This window comes from Chiloscyllium punctatum, chromosome 24 (genome assembly GCF_047496795.1).
Source record: "Chiloscyllium punctatum isolate Juve2018m chromosome 24, sChiPun1.3, whole genome shotgun sequence".
NCBI lineage: Eukaryota > Metazoa > Chordata > Chondrichthyes > Orectolobiformes > Hemiscylliidae > Chiloscyllium > Chiloscyllium punctatum.
In genome coordinates this window covers 54,309,263-54,331,584 of record NC_092762.1, presented here as the reverse complement: position 1 = coordinate 54,331,584, position 22,322 = coordinate 54,309,263, and the positions used below count along the sequence as shown (strand labels likewise).

At 41.7% G+C, this 22,322-nt stretch overlaps 1 protein-coding gene across 2 annotated transcripts in view; it reads right to left on the bottom strand.

Annotated features, from left to right (window-relative positions):
- mpnd (MPN domain containing) overlaps nt 1-22,322 on the bottom strand; it is a 52,478-nt gene that overhangs the window by 8,700 nt on the left and 21,456 nt on the right. For both annotated transcript variants that reach the window (XR_011964011.1, XM_072593838.1), the window contains exons 6-11: nt 20,985-21,081; nt 19,555-19,627; nt 12,708-12,784; nt 10,525-10,693; nt 7,736-7,806; nt 3,324-3,413 (exon numbers count right to left, since the gene is read on the bottom strand). Coding sequence is in view for 1 of the 2 variants with exons in the window: in XM_072593838.1 (XP_072449939.1) it covers nt 3,324-3,413; nt 7,736-7,806; nt 10,525-10,693; nt 12,708-12,784; nt 19,555-19,627; nt 20,985-21,081 (577 nt within the window). In the remaining variant the exon portion in view is untranslated. The remainder of the gene's footprint in view (nt 1-3,323; nt 3,414-7,735; nt 7,807-10,524; nt 10,694-12,707; nt 12,785-19,554; nt 19,628-20,984; nt 21,082-22,322) is intronic.

The window sequence follows — 22,322 nt, the reverse complement described above, 5'->3', positions numbered from 1 at the left end:
AGCCCGTCGAACCTACACTATTCCATCCATATGTTTATCCAATGACCATTTAAGTGCCCTTAATGTTGGTGAGTCCACTACTGCTGCCAGCAGGGCATTCTACGCCGCTATTACTCTGAGTAAAGAAACTACCTCTGACATCTGTCCTATATCTATCACCTCCCAATTTAAAGCTTTGTCACCATCTGAGGGGAAAAAAAATTCACTGTCCACCCTATCTAACCCTCTGATTGTCTTATAAGTCTCTATTAAGTCACCTCATAACCTTCTTCGCTCTAACAAAAACAGCCTCAAGTCCCTCAGCCTTTCCTCATAAAAGCTTCCCTCCATACCAGGCAACATCCTGGTAAATCTTCTCTGCGCCCTTTCCAATACTTCCACAGCCTTGCTATAATACGGCAATCAGAACTGTTAGCAATACTCCAGGTGCAGCTGCACAAGAGTTTTGTACACCTGTAACATGACCTCATGGCTCTGAAACTCAATCCCTCTACCAATAAAAGTTTACACACCATGCACCTTCTTAACAACACTATCAACCTGGGTGGCAACTTTCATGGATGTATGCATACAGGTGGAGTTTAATTTAGATAAATGTGAGGCATTGCATTTTGGTAAGGCAAATCAGGGAAGGATTTATACACTTAATGGTAAGATCACGGGGAGTGTAGCCAAACAAAGAGACCTTGGGGTGCAGGTTCATATTTGCTTGAACATAGAGTAACAGTTAGACAGGATAGTGATGAAGGTGTTTGGTACACTTGCCTTTAATGGTCAGTGCATTGAGAATAGGAGTTGGGATGTTATGTCAGACTGCACAGGATATTAGTTAGGACACTTTTGGAATACTGCATTGAATTCTGGTCTCCCTGCTGTAAGAAAGATGTTGTTAAATTTGAAAGGGCATAGAAAAGATTTACAAGGATGTTGCCAGGATTGGAGGGTTTGAGCTATAGGGAGAGGCTCAGCAGACTGGGGCTGTTTTCCCTCGAGTGTCAGAGGCTGAGGGGGTGACTTTATAGAGGTTTTTCAAATCATAGACAGGATGAATAGCCAAGGTCTTTTCTCCAGAGTCCAGAACCCTTCAGCATAGGTTTAAAGTGAAAGGGAAAAGATTCAAGAGGGACCTAAGAGGCAACTTTTCCACACAGTGGGTGGTGTGTGCATGGAATGAGCTGCCAGAGAAAATGGTGGAGGCTGGTACAATGACAAGACACCTGGATAGGTATATGAATAGGAAGGGCTGAGAGGGATATGGCCCAAATGTTGGCAAATGGGACTAGATTTATTTAGGACATCTGGTCGGCGGTGACGAATTGGACCGAAGGGTGTTTGCGTGCTATAGAACTCTATACTATGACTCTAGGTCACATCTGTACCCACTTTCCCAGTTCCCAAACAATCTTAAAGATGTGTTACAATGTGAGGCAACCAGTGGTGTTGTTAACTATAATCTAACTTATCTAACAGTGAGGGGAGTATCGGAAGCTTTTTAGCAACTGCTTTGAGTTTACATGCACTTGCAGAAGCTGGCCACTGGGTGGGAGGAAAGGGCACTACTGAAATGCTCCCAAAAACTTAGGAAAACAAGGTGGGTTTCCGTGAGGCAGGTGCACAGTTGCTGCAAGAATATTTGACATGCGACATGAACCATTTGCCTTAACCACATATACGCTGCCACCAACACTCCCCCCAAACTACAATTAACTTTTGAACATGAGACTTCTGCATTAGTATGAATAAACATTCTGCATTCACAATTTTAGACATACGATACTGATGGGAGAATAATGAGAATGTACACTTTGCACAGGATCTGTGTAAAATGCAATTCTTTGAGTAATGTGTAATATGGTTCACATGATGCATTACCATGTCCCTGCAATAGTTATGATTTTATGTATTATTTACAGTCAATACTTGTTACAATAGAACAGGCTCAATTAAATTACATTCTTTCCAATTTAATGGTTTGCAGTTAAATTGGAAGTCACGTACATCTGTAAAATAGAATCAGAACAAAGTGAAAGTTTGAAAGGACTGAAATGTGAATACATGGAAATTTTATGTGCATGTGGATGTAAATCTGTATATGTAGATCTTTGAAGCGTTTTTGGTTATTTATGCAGTTTCATAAGTGACTCATTATGTTTCTGGTCAATTTTTTTCTCTGGATGATCAGTCTGCTCATTGAATGGCCCTTTATTTTAATTTTATGCAATGTATTTGCTATTGATATTTTTTTAATCGCTTAAAATCGAATATTTTAGTTGTTTCCGCTTCACTCTTCAAAACCGGAATAGGCTCATTTGAGTTCTCACTTGCATTGAACTTCAAAAAGGCAAGACTATTCCAATTGTACATACTCCCAATGGCTGCTGCTTCCCTCACACCACTGGTTCACATTGACGCTACTCAGAAAGCACTTTAATTGGAGTGAGAACAAGGAACAGGAGTCATAGTCATAGAGTCACAGAGATGTACAGCATGGAACCTTTGGTCCAGCTCATCCATGCTGACCAGATATCCCAACCCAATTTAGTCCCACCTGCCAGCACCCGGCCCATATCCCTCCAAACCCTTCCTATTCATATACCCATCCAAGTGCCTTTTAAATGTTGCAATTGTATCAGCCTCCACCACTTCCTCCGGCAGCTCATTCTATATACATATCACCCTCTGTGTGAAAAAGCTGCCCCTTAGGTCCCTTTTATATCTTTCCCCTCTCACTCTAAACCTATGCCCTCTAGTTCTGGACTCCCCCACCCCAGGAAAAATACTTTGTCTATTTATCCTATCCATGCAACTCACAATTTTGTAAAGCTCTATAAGGTCACCCCTCAACCTCTGACGCTCCAGGGAAAAACAACCCCAGCATGTTCAGCCTCTCCCCATAACTCAAATCCTTTAACCCTGGCAATATCCTTGTAAGGGAAAATGGAACAAGATGAGGGCCAGCCAAAACGCACTGTTGGGAAAATTGCTTTTAAGGAGACTCCTGAAGGACAGGATCATGCTGAAGTATTTTAGTTCAGGACAGTCATTGTGAGATAGGCCCTGATGCTGAAATTTCTAGAGTCACTCGGTGAGAAACTGGGATGGGATGATGTCAGGATGGAGTTTTCAGACAACGTGTGTATTATAAGCCACACTATCATTTGAGTCTCAATCACATTCAGTTTGTAACAGAATCCCAGTGGATCATCATTCAGCTTGCAATGGCCAGGCAAAGACACTGAAGAACATTGATAAATGTCCAAAAGGTACATTTTTGTTTTGTGAAACAAACCGAAGTCGAAGCATTACAAAAAAAAAACAAGTACCATTTCATGTAGGACATCAGAGGTTAGAAATGTATCCTGCACGTAGGTCATCTCCACTTCCATGGGAATGCCATAATCATTGGGTTTTTGCTAAAAGAGATGAAAATGGATTGACAGCAGCGATGATACACAGACCCGCGACAAATGGAGACTTTACTTAAAACTGTCAGCGTTAAGATGCCCCAAACCCTCACCCTGTCCCAACAGATGCTGACAGTCCTACATCACAATGTCCCATGGACACAGGATAACTAGTCAACCCAAGAATGGAATTAGACCGAGAACTTCCTCTCCCAACCAAAACCGGCTGTGATCAGTGCAGCCATGATTTCACTGAGCGATTCCTGCAGACATGAGGTCCAAACCAAATCCACGGTCAGGTACATGCCATCAGCCAGCCAAACGGACAAGCACCTTACCCCACTGGCTGGGGGAAGACTTGCATAGGGACCTAATTTGCAAATTCAAGCAGTTGCATGCAATTTACAAACATGCAGATTGCTTGTACAAATATTGCAACAAGCAGTCTCCCCCAAACTGAATGTTAACCACCATTTTTCAAGGGCAGAATAGATTACCACAAGTTGTATTTCTAACCCATAGAGTTTTATAGCATGAAAAGAATGGAAAGTCCAAACATTTATGTAACATACTCATGCCCCGAGGTAACGGAATATTTCTGAAGTGTGGTCACTGTTGTCAGAGGACAAAACCAGCAACAAGCTGCACAGTACAAGGTGCCACAGACAGCAATGAGAGAAATGAAATCTGTTGTGATGGTATTGTCTGCAGGGATAAATGTTCATGAAATGGTATCATATTTTCACTCTTCCACATTCTGGTTTAACATCTCATCCCTCAGCATCAAAATGATCCAAATTATGAGAATGGATTTGAAGCATAACCTTTTGACCTCTGACCCAAACTAGCACTCAATCAAGGTCATTTGGCCCACTGTGTCTGTGCTAGCTCACTGAAAGCTCATTGTTTATTCCCATTACATAGATTTAATTTTACTTTCTACAAATATTTCTCAATTCCTTTTTAGGCTAGTACAGGGATTACCTCCATCCCAGGTCATAATCACAGGAGCCCAAATAATACTGTAGGGGGAGGTAACATCAGAAGTGGTAATGTGACTGGCCTTGACCAATGCTCAGGGGCTACAAGTTCAAATCCCACCATTCAGGAATTGAAAGCTAGACTTAACAATGATGATTAGAAAACCAGGTTAACAATCAAACAATACCAGACGAAAGTCCAACAGGTTTATTTGGAAGTACAGGCTTTTGGAGTGCTGGTCCTTGCTGCTCTTACTTGGCCAGCTCCCTGATGAAGGAACAGCACTCCGAAAGCTAGTGCTTCCAAATAAACCTGCTGGTCTATCACCTGGTGTTGTGTGATTTTTAACTTTGTTCACCCCAGTCCAACACCGGCACCCCCACATCATGACTGTGAAACTATCATTGAAACCCATCTGTTTTACTAGCGTTTTGTAGGGAATGAAATCTACCATCTGTTCCTGGTCTGGCTTGCATATGACTCCAGACTCACAGTACAGTGGTTAACTTCCTTCTGAAATGGTCCATCATTTAGTTCAATTAGGAATGAGCACAACAGTACTGCCTGCATTCCATTCAAGAACATTTACAAAGAAAAACTTTGCAATAAAAAGGGTTACTGGACCTGAAATGTCCACTCTGCTTTCTCTCCACAGATGCTGCAAGACCTGCAGAGTTTCTTCAGCAATGTGTATTTTACTTTCAGATTACCAGCACCCACAGTTCTTGATTTTACTTTACGGCCAATAGTTTCCCTGTTCACACGATAAAAATTCCTCAAATTGAAACAACGTTATCTCCCATCAATCCCCAATATCTGCCCCAGTTTCTCCCTGATACAAATACTACTAATCAACTTGTTCAGATGTGTTATGACATACCTCTGGAGCAGGTTGAACTCAGGTCTTCTGGTTCAGAGGCAGGGACACTACCACTGCACCACAGGAGCTCTACCTCTGTAAATCTACTGTGGCTTTTGCTGTTGCTTGTTTGTTTCATGGGAGTGGTATTGGCCAGCTAGTTACAGATTGCCCAGTGCAAGTTGACCCCAGGGCTTTAACAGTCAACCGCTTAGCATGGGCCTGGAGTCACATATAGACCAGGCTGGGAGAGGCAGTAAAGGACATCAATCCAATAAAGTCAAAATATTGCAGATGCTGGAGATCTCAAATGTAAGCAGAAAGTCCTGCAGAAACTGAGCAGATCTGCCAGCATCTGTGGAGACAGAAACAGAGTTGATTTTTTAAGTCCAATGACTTGTCCTTCAGTTCTACAATGTTTCACAACAATCCATAAATTTTCAAATTCACTTCCTGGTGTAAGATGTAATTGTGCTGATTCATAAAGCACCTAATTCAGGCTGGTACCTTGTACAGTAGGGAGACAGCATGTTCTTCTCAAATGTGGCATCTTTAATGTGTGAGGTTTGTGAGATCTGTCCAGTCAGATCAGTGTGAAAGGTTATTGGAAGAACAGTGAATGCCTCCTTTCACCAAGTCCTACTAGACCAGGTTATCATATTGTTGTTTATGGGATCTTACTGTGCATGTTGGTTATTACATTGAGGCGATTCAACAGTGAATACACTTTAAAATATTTGAAGTTCTTTCAGATGTCCTGCAAAGTGTTATGCAAATGCAAATTCTGCTAGGAATCCATATAATAAAGCATCAGCTACATTTCCTTTTTGAGGAATTTGCTAATCCTCAAAAGCATTTAGGTTTTCGCGCGATTTCCCTGTCACAAATCCATCAGGTTTCAGAGTCAGCATAAGCGTATCTGGTGATAAATGACTCTCCCGTGCCACACAGTCAATGAGCGTGAGAACTGGATTCTGCAATTCTAAAATTAGTTACATGAATTAAATGAAGATTCATTTGATAGTGTCCGTTAGTAATTACCTGGGGCTGCAACCTTTCACTTAATCCGTCATCAGGAGCCTCCAGAAAGTGTTATTTTCCAAACCAAATAGTGTTTACTTTAAAGTTAAGAGCCTCAGGCCAAACAGTTGCTCATATGGAAGTTATTATGGCAATAATGTAGATAACTTAGTATTGCAATGCATGCCCAGGATCATGTTACAGGGCTCCAGTAACAGGTAATGGTAGTGCATTGTGATAGGCTAGTTAAATCACCGGGAGATGAGCTAATGCTGAAGATGATGGTGTTATAATGTGATAGGTTCAGTGTGACGGAGGGAACCAGTGTGGCAGACGATTATTAGTTTAGAAAAACGAAGCAAGCCAGCATGATTGGCTATGCTCATGTTATCTAATAAGCGCGGGAAGAAAAACTGTATAAGAGAACAAAGAGTTTGCGGAAAGTCAGGGAAGACATTTTGCTGGCTCCCACAGCTTTGATTTTTCAAGATTAAAGTTTAATTTCATGAAGAATTTTCCGCATCTCCTGGTAATTTTTTATAGAACATTGAGTAATTCACTGCTGCAAACAGTACTGTTTTGCAACTTGAACCTTTGAGATGTTAAATATATCCAGAGAGGGAAATTCTGGTTTGATTCCAGTCCCTAAAGTAATAACTACAGAAATTAATTCTGATGTATAAAACTCTTTCTGCTGTTTTACTCTATACATCACAGATGGAGGACACAGGAAGAGGTGACACTGAGGTAATGCAATTTTAGAAGGAATGAGATATTAGACTCAGCAGCATTATCTGTACAAATTCAGTGGTCTTAAATCTCAGGCGGCTCAGTGGAACAAAATAAGTGCTGCTCAAGACTTTTCAAATTGACAGATGCCTCTAAATTCCTCCTGCCTTCAATAGTTGATTTACAGGAGCAGGGCAGCATTAAGTGCACCCTCAACAGTTTTTACTCCAACCCACTGTGCAGGTCCAGTGTTGAGGGGTAGGCAAAAGAGATTGTGGCTTCAACTGACTCATGGGAGAAGATCAGGGTAAGAAAGTGGGATCAGTCACACTCCCCATCTATATTCATGGTAGGCCAGGTTCAGCTTCTACATGGATCAAGGGTCATCTTTAGAGGACTTATGTGATGATTCTAGTCTACAGACAGAACACAGCAATCACAGGAGACAGTAATAACTGCAGATGCTTAAAGTCAGAGTCAATAGATGTGAAGCTGGAAGAGCACAGCAGGTCAGACAGCATCCGAGGAGCAGGAAAGCCAACGTTTTGGGCCAAAACCCTTCATCCTTGACTTGCTCCTCTGATGCTGTCTGACCTGCTGCCCTCTTCCAGCCTCACTTCTATCGACAGCAATCGCAGATTAGCTTTCTGATTCGCTTTAGCAGCAAGCAGATGTTGTGATGTTACCGGGGAATTCTGACAATAACCATCTATGAAAACATGGTGAGAGATGGGTCACTTACCTCTGGGGGAGGCAGAACCCAGAACGGAGCAATTTTGGATTCCAAGTCAGTGTTTCCTTGATGATACGGCCCTGAAAGTCAAGCGAGAGACCATTAGGATATTTTCCCCTCCCAGGAGTTAATAAGTACAATAACGCAGAGATACTCACTATCAGGACCACAATCTGTCTCCTGTCCAGACTAGGTTTCGGGATTTAACGAGCGACTTCGGTCACTGTGATCACCATCACCCACCAGGGCCTAGTTGGAGTCCATCCTCCCATTCCAAACCTTTGAGATTTTCATTCCTTTTTTTTTTAAAATCGATTGTCATGTTGTCAGTTTGTTCTGTTAATTTTACTTGTTCCTATGGTCACTTGCAATTCTGCAGGTTAGGACTAGGAGAAAGTGAGGACTGCAGATGCTGGACATCAGAGCTTAAAAATGGGTTGCTGGAAAAACGCAGCAGGTCAGGCAGCATCAAAGGAGAAGGAAATCGATTCTCCTTCTTCTTTGATGCTGCCTGACCTGCTGCACGTTAGGACTGTCCTGCCAACTACAGTACATAAATTAGCTTTCTTTTGCAGCCCCTCCCCCCCCTCACCAGAAGATAAGATTCTTTTGAGCACATACATTTCAGCTTCCTCTGGCACCGGCATTTTGGAACGAATATTTCTCATGTGCACCTAGACAACAAATCCCAGTGGGTGAAAGTGAGTACTGCAGATGCTGGAGATTAGAGTTGAGAGTGTGGTGCTAGAAAAAGCACAGCAGGTCAGGCAGCACCCAAGGAGCAGGAAAATAAAGCCCATCATCAGGAATCCCAGTGGCCTGTTTGACTATACAGGTCATCATATACAGTCATAGAGGCATAGAGATGTACAGCTCGGAAACAGACCCTTCAGTCCAATCCATCCATGCTGACCAGATATCCCAACCCAGTCTAGTCCCACCTGCCAGCACCCGGCCCATATCCCTCAAAACCCTTCCTGTTCATATACCCATCCAGATGCCTTTTAAATGTTGCAATTGTACCAGCCTCCACCACTTCCTCTGGCAGCTCATTCCATACACATACCACCCTGTGTGAAAAAGCTGCCCCTTAGGTCTCTTTTATATCTTTCCCCTCTCACCCTAAACCTTTGGACTCCCCGACCCCAGAGAAACGATTTTGTCAATTTATCCTATCCATGCCCCTCATAATTTTGTAAACCTCTATATCTATGTATACACTTTCTATTGATCAGGCACCTGCTGAAGCTTTGGATCTGTGCATATTAGAGGGAACGGCTGTGCTTAATTTAGCTTAGCGTGATGCTTTACAAATTACTCAGTTTTACAGCACCTTTTAAATGCACGAAATCATTGAAAGATCATTACTGCAATCGGACTGAAATGGACCTTCCCAAAATAGAGGTCTGGAGAGAGAAGATAAACTTCCTTTGCAATTGGTTTTAAGATGCACTTTACAGAGTGAAAGAGAGCAAATAATTTTACGGAGAGAATGCCAGACCTTAGAGCTGATATATTTGAAAGATCAATCGGCTGGACATTGGGGAGTATGCAAGAGGCCAGAGTTTGAAACTGGGGAGGGAGAGGAAGCTTAACTCTTGCAATGATTGAAAGATTGAAGAAGAATTAGATTCCCTACACTGTGGAAACAGGCCCTTCAGCCCAACAAGTCCACACTGACCCGCTGAAGCGCAACCCACCCATACCCCTACATTTACCTCTTCACCTAACACGACGGGCAATTTAGCATGGCCAATTCACCTGACCTGCACATCTTAGGACTGTGGGAGGAAACCGGAGCACCCGGAGGAAACCCACGCAGTCATGGGGAGAATGTGCAAACTCCACACAGTCGCCTGAGGCGGGAATTGAACCCGGATCTCTGGCGCTGTGAGGCAGCAGAGCTAACCACTGTGCCCCTAAGAAGTTAAAGCTTGGGAAGAGAAAGACAAAATATGTGAACTCATATTTAAATTAGAAATGCTCATGGAGCTGGGGCCAATATAATACAGCAAACACAAGGGTGATTGGTGAAGAGAAGTTTGAACAAGGACATAGGAACAGATTTCAGAATAAGCTTAAGTTTATGGAGGCTGACCAGGAAAGCATTAGGATAGTTGAGTTGAGAATGACAGCTGAAGGTTTCAGCAGAAATTGACTGAAGGCAGTCTGTGTGTATCGGTGGAAACAGGCAGTCCTTGAGGTAAAGAAGTTATCATATCAAAAACTTAGCTGAGGTTGAGAACGGTTCATTCATGCTGCAGCAGTGACCAGAGAATGGGATGGGTTTGATGGGGAAGGAACGGAGTTGTGAGGGAGAGATAAAAAGTTGCCATAGTTTTATCAGGTTGTGGGGCTGTTCTCTCATTGGAGAGATGACGGGTGGTGGTTTAACCCAAGTGTCACCACTCCTCAGGGAAGGGAAGAGGTTGAGAAGGATAATCCTTCATAGTGACCTCAGCCAGTCCATTAGAACATTTAAGAAGATAACTGGACATGTACATGGATAAGAAAGGTTTAGAAGGACTTGGGCCAAATGCAGGCAAATGGGATTAGTTAATGGTCGGATGGATGAGTTGGGCCAAAGGGTCTGTTTCCATGCTCTATGGTTCTAGATCGTCATCTAGATGCAGGTATGCTGACTAATTTTCCTCATCAGACTCAAGGCACTGCAGCCACCACACATCATTCACAGGCTGATGTATATACTGTACTCTCTCTGGATTGACCACATTACTGTATTAATCTTTTATATCCTGAATGCAGACCCAGAGATCAATGAATCATGAAGTTTTTACCACAGATAAGTGCTAGACAGGGCTGGAAACTGTTGGTGGTTCCCTGTAGTTTCAGTTGATATTCCATCTGCGAATCAATATCTTGAAGGGAGGGCAGAGCAGGCGTGTACGGGTGGCTGTGGTACCAACCTACCAAGGATAGCCCCCGCAGGAACAGGTTCTGGCAAATCTGTAGAAAAGAGATTGATTTCAGTTCAGCAAAGATGCAAAGTCAGGTGAGGCAAGACTGAACAAACTACCTCCAGACCAGCACACGTGTGTGTGTGTGTGTGTGTGTGTGGGTGTGTACGTGTGTGTATGTGCACGCGCGCATGTGTGTGTGTACGTGTGTGTTCAAATGTTGGATAAATGCATTTGCGATCTGAAGTTTCTGTTCGAGGGCCAGGGATTGCATGTTGGTGGTGTCACACAAGCTGGTGAAAGGCGGTTGAACTGGTTTTGCAATTTTCATTACTCCCACAAATGAATTTCAAAAAACATGAAGGGGCTCCGATGAGAAACAAACAACGTTGCTCTAGCAGTCCAATAGTAATTACCGTGTTTAAAGATACACCATCACCATGCATTAATAACATGTTTAATATTAGAAGTTCTCATTTAACATTGCTCTGTTTAGCATAGTTTCACTGGAACATCAGTAAGTCGCTGCAGCCTGAAATCTCTAAGCACCGTGAGATTCACTTTGATGCTGTTTACTACAGTATCGAACTGATCAGCACTGTTTTGGTGCAACTTCTCTTAACATTCTGACTTGCAGCCTCTCCCTATGGCATCCCACTGCCTAGGGTGTGCACTAGGGAGAACCCAATTCTCATGGTCCAGAGGGCAACATCAACCCTGGGAATCAGTACCCAGAATTCCACTCATGAGATGTACAGTATAGGAGATCCTGTAAGTAGCGAGTTTTAGTTTTTTTTTTACATTTCTCTTATTTTAACACTTATTTCATTTACCAATGTAAGAATTTAGTCATTTAAATAGAGTATTCAACTTTGAGGATAGAAGTGTAATGTAAATCACTATCTCTGGAAGAAGCAACGTTTGAGTAAGTGCTGTGGTTTCATGAGATGATGATTTGGGAAGGACAAGACTATCTGGGCTGGGATAAGAGAAACAGCTTTTTGGAGAGTGACTACTGAATATGCAAGAGAAGATGTACCTGATGACGTGAACACTCTAGAATTAGTAGAAGTGGTGGGGAATAATGCCCTGGATGTAGAACGAGAGAATAAGGAAAACTCTCACAGTACTGGGAGGATAGGGATAGGGAACCAGAGTCAATGACTCTGATCAAGGAGAAACATTAAATGGAGGACAAAACAAAACTATCAACTTTTTCACTTGGGAGTGGGGAGGACACTTCAATTTGCTATCACTTGGGAGCCATCAGCAAATTTCAGTAAGATTAAGGTTTCCCAAGGTAGTGAGTTTCAGAAAGAAAACAATTCCAATTCAATAAATTGACTGTGTCAATGAATAATTGAAACAATAACCAAAAAAAAGGTGCCAGTCGCAAAGATAACTAATAAAAGCTTACTTTTACCTTCTTGTTTAAGGGGTGGGGAAGGAAAAGAAAAAGAAACAGAAACAGAGACAGACAGACAGCCAGCCAGCAAGAGAGAGAAACAGACACACTGAGACACACACACACACACAGTCTCGGCCCAAACTCCTCATCACCAGGAAAAGAGACAGAAAATGGGGTAAACAGTTGGCTTTAGCTAACAATGAGCTTGGTTTACCCCTGCTGGGGTATTCTGAGAGAGTAGAAATCACATGTAAGTGGGATCTGAAGATGGGCAGCCTTTCAGCCTGGATTTCCCTCTCTTCCAGTCTGGTTTACAGCAATAGTCTTGTACAGGGAAAGGCAGAAGGAGAGGTGGCTTGGTGCAGATGTTCCTCCAGCCAACTAGTCACGCAGTCACCCACCCTGAAAGCCTGATTATAGATCATCAACATGAAATATTAAATTTCTTTCTCACAGAGCTTGCTGCCTAAGACTGAGAAAGATGGGGATGATGGGAATAAACTTGAACAACCAAAACAGAAAGTGGAGGGGAAACTCAGCAGGTCTGGCAAAATCTGTGAAGAGAGAGATAATGCCATATTTGTCGCAGATCTCCAACACCCTGCAGTTCTTTGTTTTTTTTAACATTAATTGGAAGAACAACAGTAAACTTTACCTCTTCTTCGACTGCAGAAGCAGAGTCCTTGTCAGAAAGCCGTATTCGACATGGAAAAGCTCGGAGGATTGTCAACACTGTCAAAACATGTACAACAGTCAGTGAGGAACTGTACTTTGAACTAGCCTGGGACAAAGATGTTCTAGCAGAATGGGATTCTCATATTTAGGCCTCAACACAGGAAAACAACAACATGAGAAAAGAAAGGAAGAGGAAAGGGAGTTGAGTGCAAGAGAACAGAGGGACGAAAGAAAGTGGAGGAAGCAAGAGAACAGCACAACATTTTTACTTTAATTAATAAACAAAAAACACAAGGTCCTTTTTTCAAGTAATGTGTTTAATGGCTGCCACAAACTAAAGTAAAAGCAAGTTACAGCAAAGGTAGAGACCACATGACTACAGCAAACCAGCCATTACAGTATGTACAAGGGCATTTCTCCAATCATTTCCCTTTTTACAAAAATAAAAGACAAAACAAACTTGCATGCACTACTATTTGCAGCACAGAGGTACCCAACATACATGACTGATAGCAAAAATAATCATTTGTGAACAAAACCTGTGTTAATTTTAGTCAGTCTTACTTTTGTCAGTCTCTGCACATGCAGTCCATACATAATGTTTAAATCATGCAGGTCTTCCAACAGCATGCATGCGCAGTCTCTCTGGTACCTGCTAAAAGGGTGATGTTACTTCTCTGGGGAATATAGTTCTGTGGCAGGTTGCTGTTGCCATCTTGGACTGATGGCTGTCCTGTACTCCATGCAGCTTCCTGATCAGTTGCCTGTGTGAAGGAACAGATGTTGCGATTCCAACGATATATCTGGTCATTCACGTTCACCGCGTAAGATTGAGGTGTCAATGGCTCTACACAGGTCCCAAGTCTCCACACAGGCTGACTCTTGTTGAAAGCATGAAATTTTGTACTCTGATTGGTGCTCCAATGCTCAGTTCAGGCAATTATTTGGCAGTCTAATCAAAGTGAAATTTGGTTTTCTGTTTGTTCACCCTGATTTTGTCACTTTCTTGATTATTCTTCTTTTCCAACTCCTCTAACTTGTCTTGCAGCTTGGGCTGGAGGGAAGCTGGAAATCTCCTTAGCAGGTGCTAAATTGGATCCACAATCCCACTTATTGAAATGATGTTCACTAAGAAGACATACAAAATCTGTAGAACCATCTTTGTAATCTTCTAGGACCTGTTCAGCAGTCAATAGCTTAGTGGCCTGCATAATGTTCCAAATCTCTTCTGGCACATGTAGGGTTACATGTCCAAGGTTCAGACTGGTTTCAGCTGAAATGAGTGCATTTTATTTAATGTCCATAATCTGAAACTCCAGATCTTTATTCCTCCCATCACATAGGGCTCTCAGCTTCATTTGTCCTCTTGGCATGAACTCATTCCGCCATACTGCTACAATCTTACCTTCAAAGGATAGATGCTCAGGTCAGGACCTTACACAAGTCTGTGAAGCTCATGAAGGTACTCCTGTGTCTCTGTGGGCACTTCCCACTCAGTTGATGCTGTCCTTTTGGTCATCATTTGAACAGTCACAAACTATTTATTATTTTAGATCTATGGATGCCAACCTGTTGCAATGTGTACAGAATGATGGATGACAGCTCTCCAGCAGCTAGCATTGCAGGTTTTCAATGCTTCTTTTTAGCTAAACACATGCAAGCCAAGTGATTTAATTTCTTGCAGTTAGAACACAGCTTTCCCCATGCTGGATATGCTTTGTTTTGTGGTGCCCTCTGCAAATTTTATATCCTGTACTCTGCCCTTGATCCTTCTGCTGGCTTTTCTAAAAAAAAATATTTATTTTCTTCTTCCAGAATGCTGCTCTCATACAACTTGGAATGTCTCATAGCACAATGCAAACTCTCAGCTATTCGTGCATTAATCCACTCCAGATGGTGATCGACAACCTCACAACTTCTGCACAAATCAATAGCTTTCTTGTGAGTAAATTCCTCCTCTCTCAGCTGATGTGTTCTCATGGCAGAATCTCATATCTACGACAATCCTCTCTCTGCACAAACTCTCAGAATTCAGCTTTCGATCAATATTTTCCCTCTGTCCTGAGCTCTGATGTTGAACACATACCACAAGAAACATTAATATAGGGTTTTAATTATGTCTTCAAAACATCTCCTGCTCCTTAGTAAGGTTTAGAGTGCATTATATTCCCAAAGTGCCACATGGGTTATTACATAAAGTGGGAGCTCATGGTGTTGGGGTTAACATACTAATATGATAGAAGTTTGGCCTTAGCCCCATACATTTATATCAATGAGTTAGGAAAGAGAGCAATGAGATGGTAGCTAAAAAAATTGCAGATAACATGAAAATATGTAGAAAGTATGTTGTGAAGAGGACGTGAGGAAGTTGCAGACAGATATAACATGAGTAAGTTGGCAGATGGAATATAATGTGGGAAAATGTGAAGTTATCCAATTTGGAAGAATAAACAAGTAGAGTATTACTTAAAAGGAAAACAACAGCAGAATTCTTGTGCATTCATCACAAAAGTTAGTATGCAAGCACAGCACTTAATTAAGCCAATTAAATGCTGTCCTTTATTACAACAGGAATGGAAAATAAATGCTTTGTATTTTTGGCCTTCTTATCAAATGAAATAAATCAATAGGAGGGGATTTACTAGATTGATATCTGGAATGAGCAGTTGTCTTATGAAGCAAGGTTAGACAGACTGGGCTCATTTCCACTGGTGTTGAGAAGAGCAAAGGGTGACTACATCGAAGTGTGTACAATCATGTTGGTCTTGACAAAGTGGAAGTGGAAAGGATATTTCCTCTTGTGGATCAGTCCATAATGAAAAGGCAGGGTTTTAAAAAGATTGTACTTGCTGACACCTACAAGCAGCAACATCCCATACAAATATTTACAAGTACCAATTAATGATACTATTTTAATGACATAGAAATAAACAGTAAAGCAAAGTACAACTTTTAAATTTTGAAAATTGATTTAATATCGTGCACGTGGCAGCAATAATCAGTATTGCATCAGTTACAAATACCAATTAAATAATGCTATGTTAATGAATGAATATATCGTGATAATCGTACAGTCGTCACAAAGTGTGAAACAAGCTGTTCTTTTACATCTTCAATAATCCTGCTAATGTTGATCACATGGTGCATTGGTGTCAACAAAGAAATTCATATAAAATTAATGGTTACCCTTTCAAGACAGGGATGAAGAGAATTTTCTTCTCAGTGGGTTGTGTGAGTTTGAAGGACCTTGCCTCAGAAAGTTTTGGAGATGGGACCATTGACTATTTCAAGGTAGAGGTATGTTAGCAGGGAATCAAAAGGGATAAATGTGGAATTTGAAATACAAACAGAACAACCATGACCTTTCTGAATGGCACAGCAGGTTGAAGGGACCAAATGACTTATTTTTGCTTCTAATTCATACATTTGAACAGACAGGTTATGTCACTCTTTCCCCAGCAGTTGCTACCAAACTGGGGTTGACAGTGAAACCAAAGGAGAAAAGGGTTTGCCTCAAACAAAAGGAAGATGGTTGTGCTTTGGATGTCAATCATCTCAGCTCTGCACATATCTGCAGGGGTTCTTCAAATGTTGGTTCCAAGGAACAACCATCTTTAGCTGTTTCATCAATGTCTTTCCATCGTCATGAGATCAGAAGTGGAAGATGTCCACTGATGGTTGCACAATGGTCAGAATCATTCACGACTCCTACTCATGGCAGATACTGAAACAGTCAATGTCCAAATGCAACAAGACCTGGACAATATCTAGGGCTGACTACTGGCAAGTAACATTCAAACTACACAAGTACTAGCCAGCAACCATCTCCAACATGATATGACAATTGCTCCTTGACACTCAATCTAATTACTGTCACTGTATCCCATCCTCCCACTCCCCCACCCCCCTGCCCCCACTATCAACATCCTGGGTGTTACCATTGAACAGAAACTGAACGAGCCTAGCCACACTGTGGGGACAAGAAGAGGTCAGAAGCTAGGAATGCTGCAGCAAGTAACTCACCTCCTGACTCTCCAAACCCTTCCACCATCTACAAGGCACAAGTGATGAGTGTGATGGAATTCCCTCCTGCTTACATGGAGATGTGCAGCTCCAACAGCATTCAAGAAGCTTGACAGCATCCAGGACAAAGCAGCCCACTTGACTGGTACCACCAACAACATTCACTCCCTCCACCACAGCAGCCCTAGTGTGCATTTTCTATAAAATGTATCCACGTTCTTTAAACAGCACCTTCCAAGATCACTGCCATTTAGCAAGACAAGAGCAAAGTCACGGAATACCATCACCTGCAAGTTCCCCTCCAAGCCCCGCACCATTAGACTCTGAAAGATATTGCCTTCCTTCACAATTGCTGAGTCAAAACTCATCAATTTCCTCTCTTGTGGTACAACAGGTGCACCTACACATGATGAACTGCACCAGTTCAAGGTGGCATCTCACCATCATCTTCTCCAGGGCAATTAGGGATGAACAATAAATGCTGGCCTATCCACCAACACCCACATCATAGGGGCAAATTAAAAAATCTAAATGTGACATAATTCTAAAAGACATTAGCAAGCTTATGGATTGGCTTGCAGGGATGCATTTCATCAGAAAAAAGTAGAAAATAAAAATCACCTCCACCTTAGGATTTTAGAAACCTAGTACTGCAGAACACCAAACAGAACAGTACAGGCCCTTCGGCCCTCAATGCTGTGCCAGCCTTTTGTGCTACTCTAAGATCAGACTATTCTATATAGCCTTCATTGTACTATCTTCCACATGCCTATCCAAGAGTCACTTGAATATCTGTAATGTATCTGACTGTACTACCACTGCTGGCAGTTCATTCTACGTACCCACCACTGTCTCTGTAATGGGGTTTGTGCCTTTAAAAAAGGTGTATTTTGTTCTTTTTTTAAAAAAGAATGAAGTAAGGTTGAGACAGAGGTGACAAATAGTCTGTTCAAAGCCAATAAACAGTTTCTGAGGCCTTGAGGCCTTTTTAAAAAAATTGGAACAATAGACGCAGCCTGAAGGGGTGGGGTCAAGCTTGCACAGAACCAGGATTCTAGTTTAACTTTCAGTAGCTGCTGGAGTTTGGAAGCTGCCATACATCTCTCCCTGCTACAGCAAAATGTTTGCTGTCTCTCTCACAATATTCTCTTGATGTTCTTCCCTCCTGGACTGGAAAAATGCTGCATGTGATACAATCTATTTTACTAAATTTGTCTCTACCAAGGGTATGTTTTTGGGATGTTACTACCTTGGAACAGTGGTAGTTAACATATCTTGTTAAGTATTTTAATAGTACTTTGTTAAGTATTTATATTCTTATTTTGTCTGTATTTTAACTGGAGTGTACGAATAAAATATGTTTTGCTTCAAGCCAGATTGTTTGACCAGTCAAATCGCATCCAGAACACAATGTCTTACACTCACCTTTTAAAATAAGAAAAAGTTGGGGTCTAGGCTATCTTCTTAATATGATTTGAGGGGTTTTGTCTAGTCCATAACAGGTTCAAAGGGGTATTCAATACAATGCTGCAAGTCAGCAAAGCAAATAAACATGTTAACAAATTGCAGTGATTTATTTATTGTGTACCACTAGAAATAATGATGTTATTTTTTTTAGATTAGATTACATTACAGTGTGAAACAGGTCCTTCGGCCCAACAAGTCCACACTGACCCGCCGAAGCGCAACCTCCCCATACCCCTACATTTACCCCTTACCTAACACTACGGGCAATTTAGCATGGCCAATTCACCTTACCTGCACATCTTTGTACTATGGGAGGAAACCGGAGCACCCAGACGCAGACAGGGGAGAACGTGCAAACTCCACACAGTCAGTCGCCTGAGGCGGGAATTGAACCCAGGTCTCTGCCGCTGTGAGGCAGCAGTGCTAACCACTGTGCCACCGTGCCACCCACATTGAACATAGAGTCACACAGGATCCTGGTCAATCCACCTCTAGACTCCACAATGTTAAAAAATGGACAAAGAACCTCTGAAAAACATGTTGAAAAGACTTATAATACAATACTAGGATAGATATTTTCAGCTATCCGGAAGGACTGAACAAAATAGGATATTTTTGGCTTTTAGAATAGAGAAAACCTAGAGGTGACCTGATTTGTTATTATGGTTAGCATTATGTATTAGCTGAATAGGGTAAATGTGGAAAAGAATATTTCTACCCGTGGGGAATCTGTCACCAAAACCACAAATACAACATAGTGACTGATAAATCTAAATCAGGAAGTGAGAGATTACTCAGAAAATAGAACTTGTTGCTATGGGAAATATTCCACCATTGAGAAAGAGACAGTGATTTTGCTGTTGACATTGTAACATTGATGTTGCCAGTAATGTGTGAGATAATTGTATATACTGATCATAACCCCTCAAGGCTTTTGGAAAAAATTAGGAATACAAATTCCAGACTGTTTAGATGGAGTTTATTATTGCAGCCGTTCAATTTGAAGATTAGATTATTTCAAAAGGAAACAAGGCTAGAACATAAGAGAAGAAGGAATAAAAAGGTATGTTGAAAAGCTGAGATAATGTACTTGGGCCAGGAGGAGGCTCGGAGTTTAAACAAACATCTGGAGAGACTAGTTGGGTCAAAATGGCGTTCTATATATATTCCGAAGGAAAACATTCAAACAACAATTAAATGGATAAAATTTAATAATATTGTGAAATGTGCTACTTATTGTTGTTGATACACTTGTGTTTCTCTACACATCATACCAATAAAATTTATACCGATCTATTAAATACATTGTATGCAGAGAAGAATAATGAGGTACTCACACTGTGTGCTCGTGTCCCACCTCCCTCCGAGATAGCCCACTACTTCACTGGTGGTCAGGTGGCAATGAAAATCCTAAAAGACAAGGAAAGCTTTGAAGAAGAGGAGTAACGGTGGACAGAATTCAATACCCAAGACAACCCTCTTAAAACAAGATCAATGTAAATCCTGTTTTACATTATTTTCAAATTAGCTCTAAAATTGTGGGAAGTATCCAAAATTAACTTTTCTTCTTTCTCTTATTGACTACATATTGCTCCTTCACACGATCCTCTTTTGCACCTCCCAAGCTATGACAAGTTGAATTAATCTACAAAGAACATTTTACAAAGTGGAACGCACATGCACTAAGCAGGAAAGGGGACGGATTAAGAAGCAGTACCTAAATATACAACAACCCTTTGAAGGGAATGAGGAATATATAGCAAAGGAAATGATTTACTGCCCGTCGCTGTAATGATCAGCAAATTAGTCTCCACTGGTAAGGTGGAGAAAGAATGGATAGGCAGTAACTCAAACCAGGAGGCCAGGACAGGCAGCTGGAAAATGTTTAGCCATGATGGAGCAGGATCACTGAAGAATTTAGAGATATGAGCTGCTCTGTGTAACCTCCTGCCTTTCTGACCCTGCATTGTTATTAATTTATCGAACTAGCTCCTACTCTTTTACCATCACAGAATCACAGAATGTTAAAAACCAATAGTATCTGGCAAAGGGAGGCCAGATACTATTAGATTACATTACAGTGTAGAAACAGGCCCTTAGGCCCAACAAGTCCACACCGACCCGCCAAAGCGCAACCCACCCATTCCCCTACATTTACCCCTTACCTAACACTACGGGCAATTTAGCATGGCCAATTCACCTGACCTGCACATCTTTGGACTGTGGGAGGAAACCGGAGAACCCGGAGGAAACCCACGCAGACACTGTGAGGCAGCAGTGCTAACCACTGTGCCAATTGGTGGATTATTAACTCAGGGACCAGGGGATGTTCTGGGGACCTGGATTCAAATCCCAGTACAGATGATGGTGGAATTTGAATTCAATTAAAATCTGGAATTAAGAGTCGATTGATGATAATGACAATCCATTGTTAATTGTAAGGAAAAGATATATCTGGTTGACTAATGTCCTGGAGGTAAGGGAATATCATCCCTACCTGGTCAGGTCAACTGTGACTCTAGACCCACAGCAATATGGTTGACTCTTAACTGCCCTCTGGACAATTACGGAGCACTGCCCTCATCCTTAACAAATTTTTTAAAAGTGAGCTTTTTTTGGTTGGTTGGTTAGAGAATAGCATTGGTTGAGGCTTGAGGACTAAATGTCTATTAGCCTTCTTTGTCAGAGAATGCTGGGTAGCGCAGGTGAACAAAGTTAAGAAAACATGTATTCAAAGCATCCACATTCAAATCACTTGAACACCCACCACTAGCAACAGCACATTGCTCGATATTGCAACGTTAAATGGCTGGAATTTATTCACAGAGGTGAATGATGTTAGTTCAACAAGCGTATGAGGATCCCTGCGACAAAACAAGGGAAACATGTTAGTACCACATTCACAACTCTCATCTGCATTCACAATGGCGGAACAGATTTCAGCAAAATAGTACATCTGGGAGCTAAAGGGCACTATTGGGGTATAACAGGTGGAATTTACCATACATCAGGCCTTGATTAAGAAGGATTGACTACATTTATGTTACATCCTTCTTGAGTTCAAGACCTCCTTTAAAAAAAAGTGTTTCATGCACACAAATTATATTTGAGAAATGACCACTGCCATAAGAAATATAGTGAAGACTGGTAGCCCGCCACTAAATCACCCTTTATTTACACGTGCACAGTATATGTCCCAGCTGGTTCAGAGCCAGCTCCTAGAGACTCCTGTTTATGTCTGTCAGCCAGGGCTCTCTGATTGAACCAGGTTAACAGCCACAATCAGAGAACTCATTTTATGGCTGACCACATTCTAATCATTATATGTAAGAGCCAATTTGTGCACAGCTGAAAAATAGCAAAGAGATAATGAATCAGGTAATCTACTTATACAGATTAAGGTACAAACGTTAGCTTACATAACCCTGTTCTTCTTCCAGTATTGCCTGGCAATCTTCTACCTACACTGCAGAGGGTAGACAGTAACCCTCTGTCTCCTCGGATGCTGCCTGAACTGCTGTGCTTTTCCAGCACCACTCAGCCAGAATCTGGTTTCCAGCATCTGCAGTCATTGGTTTTTACCTAGTATTTCAGTTTAACATTGCATATGAAATACAGCTGAGGCTGAACTGGATGCCTACATCTTTACTTCAGCATGAACATCTTTCAAATCAGATGTGAGCCAAACTGAATAAATGACTTAAATTGTTAATCCTCGATATTTCCAAATGTGTCAGAATGCAAACCCTTATATCCCTCAGCTGCACAGAGCAGGAAGGTCACATTTGCTCAGTCTGCACTGCATTTGGTAAATCTCACACACGACACTGATGCAATGTTACACACCCGAGTTATTTACCAGAATTCTTGTTTCCAAATGCCAATGTTACATGCTGCAAGTAAGTGTATGCATGGACACAGAGAGAGACAGAAACTTGACTCTGATGCTGGAATCCATAGAAATACCTGCATTCCCTCCTGTTTGTTTTCCCACCCTCCAGTTAACCTTTGAGGCAGAATCTTCTAAAGACTCAGCAGCTCCTAGTCCGGAACTCTTTTTTTGGTTCACTCACCTCGCCTTCTAGATTTGTAAACTTCTCCAAAA